General features: G+C 34.8%; 1 protein-coding gene across 2 annotated transcripts in view; it reads right to left on the bottom strand.

Moving 5' to 3' along the window:
• Positions 1–339: 339 nt before the first annotated feature.
• Positions 340–14172, bottom strand: part of HYCC1 (hyccin PI4KA lipid kinase complex subunit 1) — a 71246-nt gene continuing 57413 nt past the window's right edge. Inside the window, exon 11 of one of the 2 annotated variants that reach the window (XM_010968611.3) lies at positions 340–13784. In XM_010968611.3, the coding sequence (XP_010966913.1) occupies positions 13210–13784 (575 nt within the window). In that variant the 3' untranslated portion in view covers positions 340–13209. The remainder of the gene's footprint in view (positions 13785–14172) is intronic. The other variant, XM_010968612.3, reaches the window with a different exon arrangement.

The raw sequence follows: 14172 nt of genomic DNA, 5'->3' as shown, positions 1-14172 counted from the left end.
TTCACTTAATAGGAAAAAAAGTGGTAAAGGAGGAATAGAGAAACTAAAAAGACATGAGACATGGAAAACAAAAAAATAAAATGGCAGATCAATCAAATAATAATACTAAATGTGAAGAGATTACATCATCCAGTCAAAAGGCAGAGATTGTCAGACTGGATAAAAACACAAGATCCAACTACATACTGTCTACAGGATATACATTTTAGATTCAAAGACAGGAACAAGTTGAAAGTAAAGTACGAGAAAATGCGTATATTGTAAATTGCAACCATTAGAAAGCTAAAGTGGCTATATTAACATCAGACAAGACAGACTTTTAAAACAAACAAACAAAAATAGTAGGGACACTTTTTAATAATAAACCCATCAGGAAGCTATAACAATTATAAACATATATACACAGAACAGAACTCCTAAAACAGGTGAAAAAAAAATGGACAACTGAAAAAAGAAATATACAATTCAACAATAATAGCTGGAGACTTCAATACCCCACTTTCAATAATGGATAGAATAAGTAGGCAGAAGATCAACAAGAAAATAGGAATTAAACAATACTATACATAAATTTGACTTAACACATCTCTATACAACACTCCGCCCAACAACAGTAGAAAACACTTTCTTCTCGAGTGCACATGGAACAATCTCAAGGATAGAGCTTATGTTAGGTCATAAAACAAGCATAACATGTTTGTTAATAACATAACACATTCTATAGAGAGGATTTTACAGCTTTAACAGGTGGGCTTTATCCCAAGAATGCAAGGTTTTAACATTCAAAAATAAATTAATGTAATACACCATATTAACGGAATAAAGGACGAAAACTACAGGGTCATCTCATTAAGTGTAGAGAAAGCATTTGACGGGGGAAGGGGACTGGAGGAGGTGTTGGTCAAAGCACACATAATTTCAGGTAACAAGATAAGTAAGTCCTTGAGATCTACAGTACAGCATTTTGCATATAGTTAACAATATAGTATTGTATGCTTAAAAATTTGTTAATGGGGTAGATCTTATGTTAAATTTATTATAAATTTTTAGAAGAGGAAGGAAGGAAATTTTTAGAGTTGATGGTTTAGTTTTTGGCATTGTATATGGTATAGGTTTCATGAGTGTATACTTAACCTTCAAAATCATCAAGATGTATGCATTAAGTATGTATAGTCTTTTTTATGTCAATCATACCTCAGTAAATGAATTTTTTAAAAAGAAAGAACTATCAATATCCTCCTCAAAAAAAGAGAGAATCTTAAAAGAGAGAGAGAGAGAAAGCATTTGACAATATCCAACATGATCAAAACACTCAACAAACTGAATATCTTCAATCTGGTAAAGAGTAGCTATTGAAAACTCACAGCTAGCATCATAATAATGAAAGACTGAAATTCAGAATATGACTTTATTTAGAAATAGGGCATTTGCAGATGTAGTTCGTTAAGATGAAGTCACATTGGATCAGGGTGGCCCCTAAATCCAATGTCCTTATAAGAAGGTCATATGAAGATACACAAGGAAGAAGGTTATATGGTAACAGAGCCAGAAATTGAAATAATGCAGCTAGAAGACAAGAAACACCAAGGACTGCTTCAAGTACCAGAAGTTTGGAAGAAGCAAGGTATGAGTCCTCTGGAGACTTCAAAGAGAGCATGACCCTCCCAACACCTTAATTTCAGACTTCTATCCTCCAGAACTGTGAGAGAATAAATTTCTGTTGTTTTAAGATACACAATTTGTGGTAATTTGTTACAGCAGCCCTGAGAAACTGATACAGATTTTGGTAGCATGATGTGGGGTGCTGCTACAACAAATATTTAAAATTGTGGAAGTGGCTTTGGAATTAGGTAATGGGTAGAGGCTGGAACAATCTTGAGGTGCTTGATAAAAAAGCCGAGATTGCCTTGATGAGATTGTGGGTAGAAGTATGGGTGTTAAAGGTGATTTTGGTGAGAGCTCAGAAGGAAGAGATGGTAGTGAAAGCTTCTATCATCTTAGAGAATGCATATATTACCATAAACAGATTGTTGGTAAAAATACGTACTTTAAAGATGCTTCTGATGAGGCCAGAAGGAAATGAGAAACAGGCTATTGGAAACTGAAGAAGTGATCCCGGTTATAAAATGGCAGAAAAGTTGGCTGAATTGTGTTCCAGTGTTGAGTGGAAAGGAGAAATTGTAAGTGATAAACTTGGATATTTAGTGGAGATTTGCAAGCAAAGTCTGTAAGGTGCAGGTGCAACCTGGTTTCCCCTTGCTGCCTATAGGGAAATGTGAGAGGAGAAAGATAAACTGAGAAAAGAACTATTAAGCAAAAAGGAACCAGCACTTGGTGATTTGGAAAAGTCTCAGCTTATCCAGATAGGAAAATGATGAAAAGCACAGTGTGGAGAGAACACTAAAGGTGTGGTGGCTGGACAAAATTTTGTTGAAGAGATTGCACATGTGACTATGGATACAATGAACATCTCTGCACAAGCCAGAAATAGAGATGGGTTATCCAGGAATGACCTGTAAAGGATCTATGAAGAACACTCTTATCTAATGGGTTGGACACCTCCCCCACCATGAGTTGCACGGTTCTACCTTTTGATATTCTTTGTAATTTCTGACTTAATGCTAGGTATTGTATATGACACACTGCATAGTCTCTGGATGTTATCTTTATACAGAGAGGGATCACCCTATTCCCTGGTAGGAAGAGTTGTGGCCGGCACATCACATTAATCCAAGCTATAATTCAGTGGATATGAAACTAGGTTGCAATTTTTATAAGCTTTAATTTACTCTGATTCTCTCCTGTTCCCATTTTTGTCTCTTCCATACACTGATGCAACAGAGAGATCTTTGGCTTTCAGCAGGCTTCTGTTTGTTTTTTTATCTTTCTGCTATTATCAGTCCAAGAATCCAATGACTACTCCAGGGGAAAACCAGCAGAGTATCAGGCTCATTTCTCTGAACCTTTCCACCTTATTGGGACTGTAGGTCTCCCAAGTGTTGGTTGACTTGATGATCCTAAGCTTTTTGTCTCTCTACTCCCTTGTAGTTGTAATTTGTTTACTTCTCTGATTCCTAGTGGTAAATCTCTTCCTGGGACTTTTACTCAGATTTGTGGCCCAAACTGGCAAATTCTATAAAGGAAGAAGTAGCTGCACAAAGTTTGTCACTTCCCTGGTTATCTTCTGTATTGAGAGTCCACAAGACAACCCTCAAATTCACTGATTCAGTAGGAAGACTCACAGGACTTGACATACAGTTGTACTCATTGGTTCTGATGTATTACAGTAAAACAATACAAAGCAAAAGCACTGCAGGGGGAAAGTGCATAGGGTGAAGTCCAGAGGCAACCAGGCACAAGCTTCCAAGAACCTTTTTCCTATGAAGTCACACAGGATGTGCTAAATTCCCCCAGCGTTTTTGAACTGTGACAACCTATGTGGTATGTTGTCTGCCACGGACATTCTTTAGAGACTAACTGCCCAGGGTTTGTATTGGAAGCTGGTCATATAGGTACCTTCTGCAGAAATGTATCATAATTACAGACTCCCAGAGGAAAGTAGAGTTTCAGCATAAACCACGTTGTCTATATAAATAGTTTGTATATAGTAAAGTACCTTATCAGTTAGGAAATGGTGGAAACTTTCCTGTAATCCAAGTTCCCAGATGCCAGCCAAAGGCCAACCTTGCAAGCAGGGCTTTTTAAGGATAGGATCTCAGGCCTGCTCTATTAATTCTTCTCTGCACACCTTCTCTCTGGGATTTTGGCTCTTAAGAGTCCTGTTTGCCTAAAAGTTCTTCAATGGCTTTAAAGAGAGGTTTTAAACAATTTTATTCAATGTTGCTAGTTGTTCTCAATGAGTGCTGCTCTGCTGTGTCTGTTTTTATTTTTGTTTTTGTTTCACTGCTGGACATTCAATTTGAAAAGTTTTAGAAATTGCAACTTGAGATAATGTTTTTTTTTCTTCATAGAATATTTTTTTGTTTGTCTATTACCAGGCACCTAAGGGATTACTTTAATTCAGTTTCAGGAATTGGGATGATTTGATGCTGTGCTGAATTCCCTGTGTATGTGTTGGGGGAGGAGAGGATGGGAGGATTGTAACTTCAATTCACTTTTCCTTCTCTGGAAAAGTGATTTGAAGCTTTGTGTGTGGAGCTGTTGGGGGCCCCAGAACCAAAGCATGGGAGTTTCTATGCCCTCCCCATGAGTTGGCAGTCACAAGCATCCAATTTTTGTCCTCCTAGCCTTGTGGGGGTAGTAAAAACACTTCTAATCCCCTTAAGTGCTCCTTCAAGAATCAGCCAATAACTCCAAGTAAGAAATGGCCCCAATGCTGGGCTTGCCTCTCTAGATTTTCATATCTTAAAAGGAATTTGTTCAGATTATCTAGTTGTCCATGGAAATTTTGATGTTGTTATCTAGTCTGGCATTAATGGAAGTAGAATTCCCCTTCTATCTTGCTTCTTACACTATAAAATAAGTTCCTTAGATGCAATATTTTGAGGAAAATCATAACAGTGAATAGGGTGCTTAACATTGCACACAGAAGCATGGCATACAGGGAAGGCAAATTTAAATGCAGATTAACAGTGTCTATTCTGCAAGGACAAATAGCTGCCTCTCCATGAAAAAGAGATTTGGTATAGTTGGTCTGCCACTAAGCAACTACTTGGCCACCCAAGGGCATGAAATCTTAGGGTTGGTCACTCCTGCTGGCAGTTTGGGCTCTTAGCAGTGGCAGTAATCAAGGTAGCCTTGATGAAAGGAGGGCCATATTTTTCAAGTCTGTGTATAGCCCTGATGCTTCCTGTGCAGCCACTTTGTTCATAAGCTGATTGAACAAGGACTGGGATATCAAATAAAGAGTTCTACTGACATCCTCAGAATCATCTTGAACATCTGATTATTTAGCATCTCCTTCACAAAGGGGACTTTGTTTAGTATTTATGCAGAAAACAATTATTCTTATAGTCTGAGCCCACTTGGAGAAGTCCAACCATACATTTAGTGTCAAATTTTATCACTTATCCCCAGAGCTTATTGTTTCCATGTTCACCACCACCTGGCCAACTATGAGTCATAAAATGTGGCGGATCTGTACCTTGGGATATCTGTACCTTTTGTGCAGAGCAGACAAGAAACACTACTCAGATTTATTCTCACTGTAAAGAGTCCCTCTCCTTACTGTCCTCCACAACCTTTGCTGAGTGGGGTTCTGGTGCCACAGTTCACCTCTAACTAGTACCAGCATACTGTGCAGTAGTGGTTATATACCCCGGCTCCATTTCTTCCTGCTTGGATATTCTCTCCTATTATAAGAATAGTTCATGGATTGGCTTGCTTGCTTGTTTTCTCCTTTCAAACATATCCTGCCTCATTAAATTCAACTTGGTGGATGTAAATGAATACTGAAACAAGATTCTACACTAGAGTGGAATTAGAATAGAAGAGGAAGTGGTGACATGTTTTCCAGAGGGTTATATTTCAAGAGATTTGGAGAAGAAAATGTTAGTAAAAATTATATAGCACAAAAATTATATATCAAGACAGAAGAAACATCTTGGCTAAACAAAGAGAATAAGAGAATAAGAAAAATGCACTAGAGGCCTTCATTAGGTAGTAGTGGACCTGGGATACCAAAGTTAAACATACTTGGAGCGTCTATAAAAGGAAGCAAGTAAAGCAAGAAGTGAGAAACTATAGTGTTGAACTCTTTCTCACTTTATTTTCTGATGAGTCTAGAGATCACTTACGTGTACCACAGAAATACCGAAGAGAACATGATAGAAAAAAAAAGTTAAACATTAGCCCAGGAAAAAAATCTACATACTATTCATTATTTTCAGTAAAAAGAAACACGATGTATCATAATTTACATTTCAAAAAACTTTTATGCAGATATAAAGAACCAAAGTAGTAAAGTTTTACAACCTTTATCTTCATCGCCACACTGACGTACACTAGAGAATCAAATGAGTTTACTTATCAAGACTCTTCAAGGCCCTGGTTTGTTGTGTCCACCAATCCTAAACCATTTCATTAACTTTGCCAAATCTAATCACTTCCCTGTCTTGACAGACAGGCCTTAAACCATTTGGGCACAGATCCCAAAGCTCTATAAATAACTAATTTTCTAGTTCTGACACACAGCTTAGCATACTGAGGTGGTACACTGTCTTATTGCACTAAGTTTTTTTGCTTTATTAGCAGGTCATTGGATAGTATTTGAGAGAGTTCAACAATAACAAAGGTTAGGGTGTTTTTGTTTGTATTTTAAGGATTGTTCATTTAATTGGCGTGTACTATACAGTACAATCATTTTTCTATGTCAGGCCAACTTACCTTTCACTAACAGGTCATGTTGATGATGTTAAGTCAATGTTAATTGGCTTTATCTTGTGAGAGGGCCCCACTTGGAATAGAAGATCTGTTCAACAAATTTGTCCTTTCTGAAAACATTTAAGTATCCATCAATGGATACACATACACAGACAAACAGAAACACGATGGAATATTATACAAAAGAAGAAAATGTTGCCTTTGTGACAATATGGGTGGACCTTGGGGGCATTATGCTAAGTGAAATACATCACAGGCTGGGGGGAGAGGTGGGTGAAAGGGGTGATGGGGGTCAAAAGGTACAAACTACCAGTTATAAAATAAATAAGTCATGGGCATGTAACATACAGCATGATGATTATAGTTAATAATCCTCTATTGCTTATTTGAAAATAACTAGAAGAGTAAATTTCAAAAGTTCTCATTATAAAAGAAAAAAAAATTGTAACTATCTGTGGTGATGGATGTCAACCAGACTTACTATGGTTATCATTTTGCAATATATACAAATACTGAACCATTATGTTGCACACTTGAAACTAATATAACACTATGTGGATTATACCTCAATTTAATAATTAATTAATTATTTTAAAAGCTTGCCTTTCCTAACTATAAACCACTACCAGAGACATAAAGATAATCAATTCACTGCTGTCAGCTACTAGATCAAATGTTAAGTTTGTATAAGAATCAACTGAGGCACTTGATAGAAATATAGGTTTCCGTGCTTTACTCAGTGATCTGATTTAGAGGGATGAGCACAAAGCCCAGGAATCTTTATTTTAAAGAGCACCATTTTTTCCCCAGTGCAGACTGTCTTTAGACCATATTGCAGAAATAATGCTTTCCTCCCTACATACCAGCAAACATATGTGTGCTGTATATGTACATATTTGTATATATAAAAATACACCTGCACTAAATGTCCTATACACTTCTTATAAAAATGGGATTGTTCTATGACGTTTTTCCCAGGGAATATTATCTTAAATAATCTTTCTGAATCATCACATATACAGCTGCATTATTTTTCACAGCTACATAATATTCCACTATATGTACATACCATATTTTATCCAGTCCTCTATTAATGGTCGTTTAGATTGCTGGTTTTTTGGGGTTTTGTTTTTTTTTTTTTTTTGCTATTATAAGCAATGCTGCAATGAATATCTTTACATATCTGTGCTAAAATTTCTGTAGAATATAGAGAGTGAAATAAACATAAACAAGTAGGATTGCTAGGTTAGAGGGTAAAAGAGCACATACATAGTTTGATAGATTCTGCTGAACTGCTCATCAATCTGGCTGTACCAATGTACAGTCCTGCCAATGGTCTCTTAGGCTACTTAGAGTAATGATTTCCCTACACCTATACCAATACTAGTATCAATCTTTTTAATCCTTATCTGACAAATAAAAAAATAAATAAAATCTCAATTTGCATTTTACTATATTTTTAATACTGGAATAACTAGCATGCAGTTTACCACTGAAACACAATTACCTAAAGTTCTACAAAGCATATCATAATCTATTTTTGGAAAACTTATTTTCACCTTAAAACTTAACTCTATCACCTATGAGACAGACGGAATGAGCAAATATAAAATACATGTCTATTTTGTAGTATTCACTTAGTATCTTTTTTTTAACCAAGTTATAGAGAAGTGAAAATCCTAAGACCTTTGTTCAAGCCCTAGCTTTGCCACCCAGCAGCTAAGTGGCCTTGGGCAAGTCACCTACCCTTTTGAGAGCTTCAGTTTCCTCTTTTGTAAAATGGGAACTCTGATCATTTTATATGACTGTTTTGAAGACTAAATGAGATTATAATTTTAATTACAAATATTAGCTACAATAAAAATGCAAGGGAAATTACTAAATGACTAGAATTATTTGTAAAAGCCTCTCTTAATCATTATAAAATAATTATGCTGGTATTACAGATTCTACAGGGTGAGTCAACTATTTATCAGGATTGTTAAAGTCACCAGAAGAACATCTATTTCATAGGGCTAACATGCTGCTTACAAAGTCACTGTTCTGGTTCTCTATGAATGCTTCTCTAGTAATAGTTCAGAAAATGTTTCCTGAATTACTTAGTTCTTAAGAAATGTAATTATCCAAATATACAATCAATTAAACAACAGGATTGTTTTTCAAGTTTCTAAGAGGGTTTTGTTTCTAAGCACAAACAGTAATCCTACTTAAATAATGTCATGAAGATTTCCTAGAGCCAATAAATGAAATTTTAAAATTTTACTGTAATACATTGGAAAACTTATCCTTGATTCTTTCCCAAAACTAATGTCAACCTAACTCACTCATTCATTAAACGTTTCAATACCTACCATGCACAAAGTCCTATGCTACGTACCAAGGGCATAATCTCTGCACTCAAGAGATAAAGACTCATAGAAATAAGATAAAAGGGCAAAGCACTGTTATCTAAATTTGCCCCTTCTTCTAGTATGACAAATAATCAGTCAGTGGTTCCTGACCCATGGAGCTCATCTTTTTTTGGACAGACACTAATGGATCCATCACACTTCTCATTCCTAGGCCATGTAAAGCATAAGGCAGGAATGACATGACATTGTCCTATGCTTATTCCCAAAGCTCTCAATGGCTCAACTCACCTAAGTCTTCCTCCTTTAATTTTTTCCTCCACATCATGACTTTGGCAAAATTTTATGAAGATTTTTTTAATAAGTAAAATGATCTGGAAAAAATATTTTTTCAGTTTTTATTTCAATAAGACAAGAGGCAACACTATTGTATTGCATATGGAGAATATTTACACAAATATACAAAACTTCAAAAAACTAAACTCCAGTTTATTTCCATATCCTTAAAAAGATATATAGCACATAAAAATATCCAAAGTCATAGTTTATTCTTTAGGAATGTAAACTCTAGGAATACAATTAGAAACAAGTATATTTACTATGAAAAGATTAGTATCACTACATGATTAGAAGTAAAGATAAGAGGTACACAATAAACCCCACATAAGAGAAAGTATGATCTTGAGCTTACTGGTAGAAACTTCGTATCAAGATATCAGTACTCTAGAACTCTACTATCAAAAAAAACTCAAAAACATCTTCCAAAATGGTCAGTTAGTTTCTTTAGATATGCACAAGTTACAAAATACAGATGTTAACATATTTATGTTCTATGATGAAGAATTTAACGATGTTAAACATAAATGTGAATAACTCAAGGTACTGAGTATAATTTTACTAAGCAATTAATCTAAAAGTATAAATTCATGCTAATTAAAGGACTAAACAGTTTATTTTTCATTCAAAGATTGGGAAGACATTATTATACATTAATTTCTATGTACAATGCTTTATTTAAGTACCCATCAAATTATTCTTTTTTTAAATGGTTTTTAAAAGATATTTTTTCAGTTACATTATTTAACATATATATTTCCTTGATGTGCTTCCCTTTAGTAAAGTGTAGGTGTACTGTGCCTATAGACTCAAAGTGTTAAATAGCCTTATTTTAAATATTTGCTGAAAATTGCAAGTCAGAGTATATTTTTCTTTAAATTTAACGGTTTCGACACTAATTTTATTCTTCAAAAAGAGGCAAAATCCCTTTAAAAATGGGATCATTTTTACCTATTTTGGTTTAAAAATTGTATTTCCCTTTATTTCAACTTTTTGTTTTTAAATGAGTAATGTTTGCTAAGCAGTTACTTTATACTTGAAAAGGGCAATGAAATACTGCTTTTTCAAGACAAACTGAAATCATTAAGAACTGAGAATTTCTACTCTTCAAGTCAAAAGAGCTGCCTTAAAAAGTTCCATGGTCGTGGGCAAGGGATTCTGGGGCACTCACTTGTCCTGGATCTTCTGGTACATTCCCCTGAAAAGTCTTTGTTTCTCTCCCTAGTTGGATTCCAAAAGGCAAAAGCTAGGACCCAGCCTCACTAGAATATCCTAGGTAGTTGGGTATTTGAAGAATGAGAGGTTCGGTAATTTCAAGAATCTCTAAGGTTTAAAATGTGTAATGGGACTACAGTGTCTGCTCAGATCCTCTGAGCAATGGGGTGCAAGGCCCCAGTTTTGTGCAGAATCCTTCTTGTGATAAAAGGATACTCTGGATTTATAGAAGGTCTGTGACCAAATGGTCACATCAGTATCTTCATGAGAAAATGACCTATAAAAGCCATCTCAACTTTCAAATTTGGAAAAGTAACTGGGACAAGAATATTAGGGATAATTACAATTGTCACCACAGTTAGCATTATCCAATATTTATAATTACTATAAAAATTTTCAAACATATAATCTTATTTGAAAGAGTATCAAAGGTACTATAAAGGAATTTTACCAGCTAATGCCACACTCCAAAAAATCAACTAGTACAAATAACTTAGAGCAAAAATTCAGACCACTCCTTTGAGTAAGCCTTCAGAATTTTTAAAAGAATAAACACATGCAGATTTGTTGTGCACTGTATAAAAGGGTGGTACCCCTTTCATACTAAGTTGTAAGTGTCTACAGTTCTGTTTCCATTTACAGTTAACAAAAAAAAAATACAAAATGTTACATTCTTTATTGTAAAAATAAATGAGAATCATTAAAGATTTAGAATTAGAGAACTTAAGAAGTCAGTTGACACCATGTAAAAATTAATTAGCTGTTCAAAACAATGAAGATTATAATGATCTAGTATTTTATATAATTGATCTTGGGTTGTGAGACCACTGAGAATTCTAAACATCAGTTAAGTGGTTTGCACTTTGATACTGTCTTCTCAAACTTTAATGTGCATAAAAATCACTTGAGATCTTATTAAAATGCAGATTACAATTCACTATGTCTAAGGTCGCTTTGAAATTCTGCATTTTTAACAAGATTCCAAGTGATGCCAATGCTCATTACTGGTCCTCAGACCACAGTGATCTAGAACAGCAATGATCTAGAATAATACCAAAATGAGGTTCCATTACAGCAGTTGAATGTTAAAATCTGATCTCTCATTTGTGCAAGGTAATGCTTCCTCAAATTTATTCTACAATGTTTCCTAAGCACCTTAAGTTGCTTACAATGCCAATCTTTTACTAAATTAGTTCTTAAGACTATTAATATTATTAGTAGCTATGCCTAGGGAAAATTCTTTGTTAAAGAATTACAAAATGACAATTAGAAATTCACAGGGACATTTTACAAATATTTTAAATTGTACACAGGATTCCTATTAAATTAATACTTTATCAACTTTCACTGTCTGGTTGCCTTTTTTTTTTTTTTTTAACTACAATCTATGCCAATAGATCCTATTCCATTTCTATTACTGGAACTAAAAAAGTCAAATAAACTTGTGTTAAAAAAAAAAAATTTAATTCAGGGTTCGTGCTTTTTGAAGAATCAGATTTAAAATTGGAGCCAAAGCAATTATGTTCAAAACTGCATTCATAGTCTAAATGCTTTAGCAGTCTTCAAGATATACAACCTTTTTACATATTTGAGCTCTGCACAAGCAGGTACAAGAGGAAAACTAGCATTTTCTCTGTATGACCACAGCTAAGGACCATGAATAAGGAAACCACTATGTACTAACCACTAACAAATGGACAGTTCCCTAAGTCTTCTTCCCAAGCAACTTACTCTCATCCTCAGCTCTGCTTTCTCTCTCTTACCCTAATTATTAATTGGGGGCACTGATCACTCTTTCACATAATGAGAACATTTAAAATAAGCCTATTTGCAAAATAAGAAACACATTTTTTTCATATTTTATAACTGTAAACTTAAGAACACAAACATAAATTGCCCTAGTTAATGTATAAATGTCCTTTGTCCATATTTCACTATTTTCTTTCAATAATATTTTATAGATGAAAAATTTACCTAATTTCCTTCATTTGTAGACAGACAATTCAATATTATATGATGAACAATGGTATCTTCAGAGCTGTGTTGCAAGATTTACAACGATTTCCAGGAAGTCTTCAATGATGTGTGCTCTGAATTATGGGAATCCAAACTAAGTAGGATTTCTGAAGTCCAGCAAGAGGATGAGTCAGCTTTATGGCCTATTACATCTTAGGAATTGAAAGAGATTTTCACCTGCTAAAACCAGATCAAACTCTTCAAAACAACACATCTACCAGCAACCTACTTTTTGATATAAAAGTGTACCAAAGATAACAACAGAAATCCCTCTTCCCAACACCTAGAATCATATGATATTTTAGGGTACCAAGTTACCAGGCATTTTCCAGTGCTTTATATAAGCTGTTCTACTAATCTTAAAGATGATCCAGTTATAAATATTTTTGTCAGGCATTTTTCATACGTATCTTTTTTTATTTTTTCACATGCCTGTTTTTTAGACTGGCTTGCTGAACAGCCAGCTGGAGAATCCCTGGAGTTGCACTTATGTCTCATCCTTAAAAAAAAAAAAACAAACAGTTCACATACATGGATATTCCCTTTTACACTGAAGGACAAACGTACACTACCAAACAGGAGTTATTTTTAAAATAAGAAAAAAAGACTCACAACCTCACATGAGATGTAATCAATCTGATCAGACAACCTGCCACAAAATGTTATTGTCATGCTGACAATCTTAGGGCAACAGAAACAACTAAGAAATAAAGAAAAAGGAAAAAAAAAAAAAGACTTAAACCAAGTGAAAAAACCACAACCAAGAAATAATAAAACCACATTTCAACTTACTGCAACCTAGACATCGTTCCCTTCATAAAATCAAGGTAGCCTCCAGAATTTAGAAATCATGGGTCCTGTCAGGAACAGGGATGAAAGACCCTGGGCACTTTCATAAAGAAGCAAAGTCGTACTTCCAGATTCATTGGTTACATGAGAAAGTGATTACAAATTAATCTGTGGACAGAGTAATGCTAATACTAGGAGGTCTCTGTTGACCTGCTTGATGCTTCATTGGAAGTTCAGTCCTTTCAGAAACATAAATAAGCTTTTCTTCTTGGAGACTACAAGCAGAAAACCTATTGGCATCTGTCCCAGTCCCACAGCCAACAACAGATGATGGGTTATGAGGGACTGTGACCCCACTGACTTGTTCAAAGGATTTACTAAATACAGTCGCAGCGGTCTTAGCCAAACCATGGCTACTAGGTTTAGGCAGGGATTGGCTGGTTGTTAATGTAAGTCTCTTCAAGGAGAGAAGCTCGAGATTTTCACTTTGGGCTCTTTGAGTTTGTTTTCGAGCAAAATGATCTTTGCAAGACTCTCCTGTAGTTTCTTTTTCTTTTCCTCCAGTTTTGCTTCCTCCTGACCGCCTCTGAGTCTTTCCTACACTTGTCTTGTTACTACAATTTTGACTACTGTTTGATAAACCCGACTGGCTGGTACTAGACGCAGCCCTGGAGTAAAATCCCTCGTCAACTTCAGATATCTCCATCAGTTCTTCTTGACCTGTTAATTCTGTATTTCCTAAACAAAGAAATAACAAAAATTAACATTATTTTACGTAATTCTTTTTTCATGATTTAAACCAAATCAAGTATACTTTAAATAAATTAAACTTTAGCATAGTCATGTAAAACAAAAGATTATAGACCAAAATCAAAGGATAAATCAAAACATTTTACAAAATGTCAACAATAGTTCATTATAATTAAATGAGTAATTTAGAGTGTATTAAATAAAAAGCATGCCATAAACCACACCCCGCTGTGTTTTTAGAAAGAGTTCTCTTACTATTCATGCAACAGATCAGAAACAATTAGGAAAAATACCACAGTAAAACTAGGGGTAAATTCTCTCCCCAGTAACAAAAGCAATATAAAATCAAAGACTGTATCAAGGAACTTTTTTAAAA

This window comes from Camelus bactrianus, chromosome 7, assembly GCF_048773025.1.
Source record: "Camelus bactrianus isolate YW-2024 breed Bactrian camel chromosome 7, ASM4877302v1, whole genome shotgun sequence".
Classification (NCBI taxonomy): domain Eukaryota; kingdom Metazoa; phylum Chordata; class Mammalia; order Artiodactyla; family Camelidae; genus Camelus; species Camelus bactrianus.
Note: the sequence above shows the minus strand (reverse complement) of the source record. Positions and strands in the feature narration are given on the sequence as shown.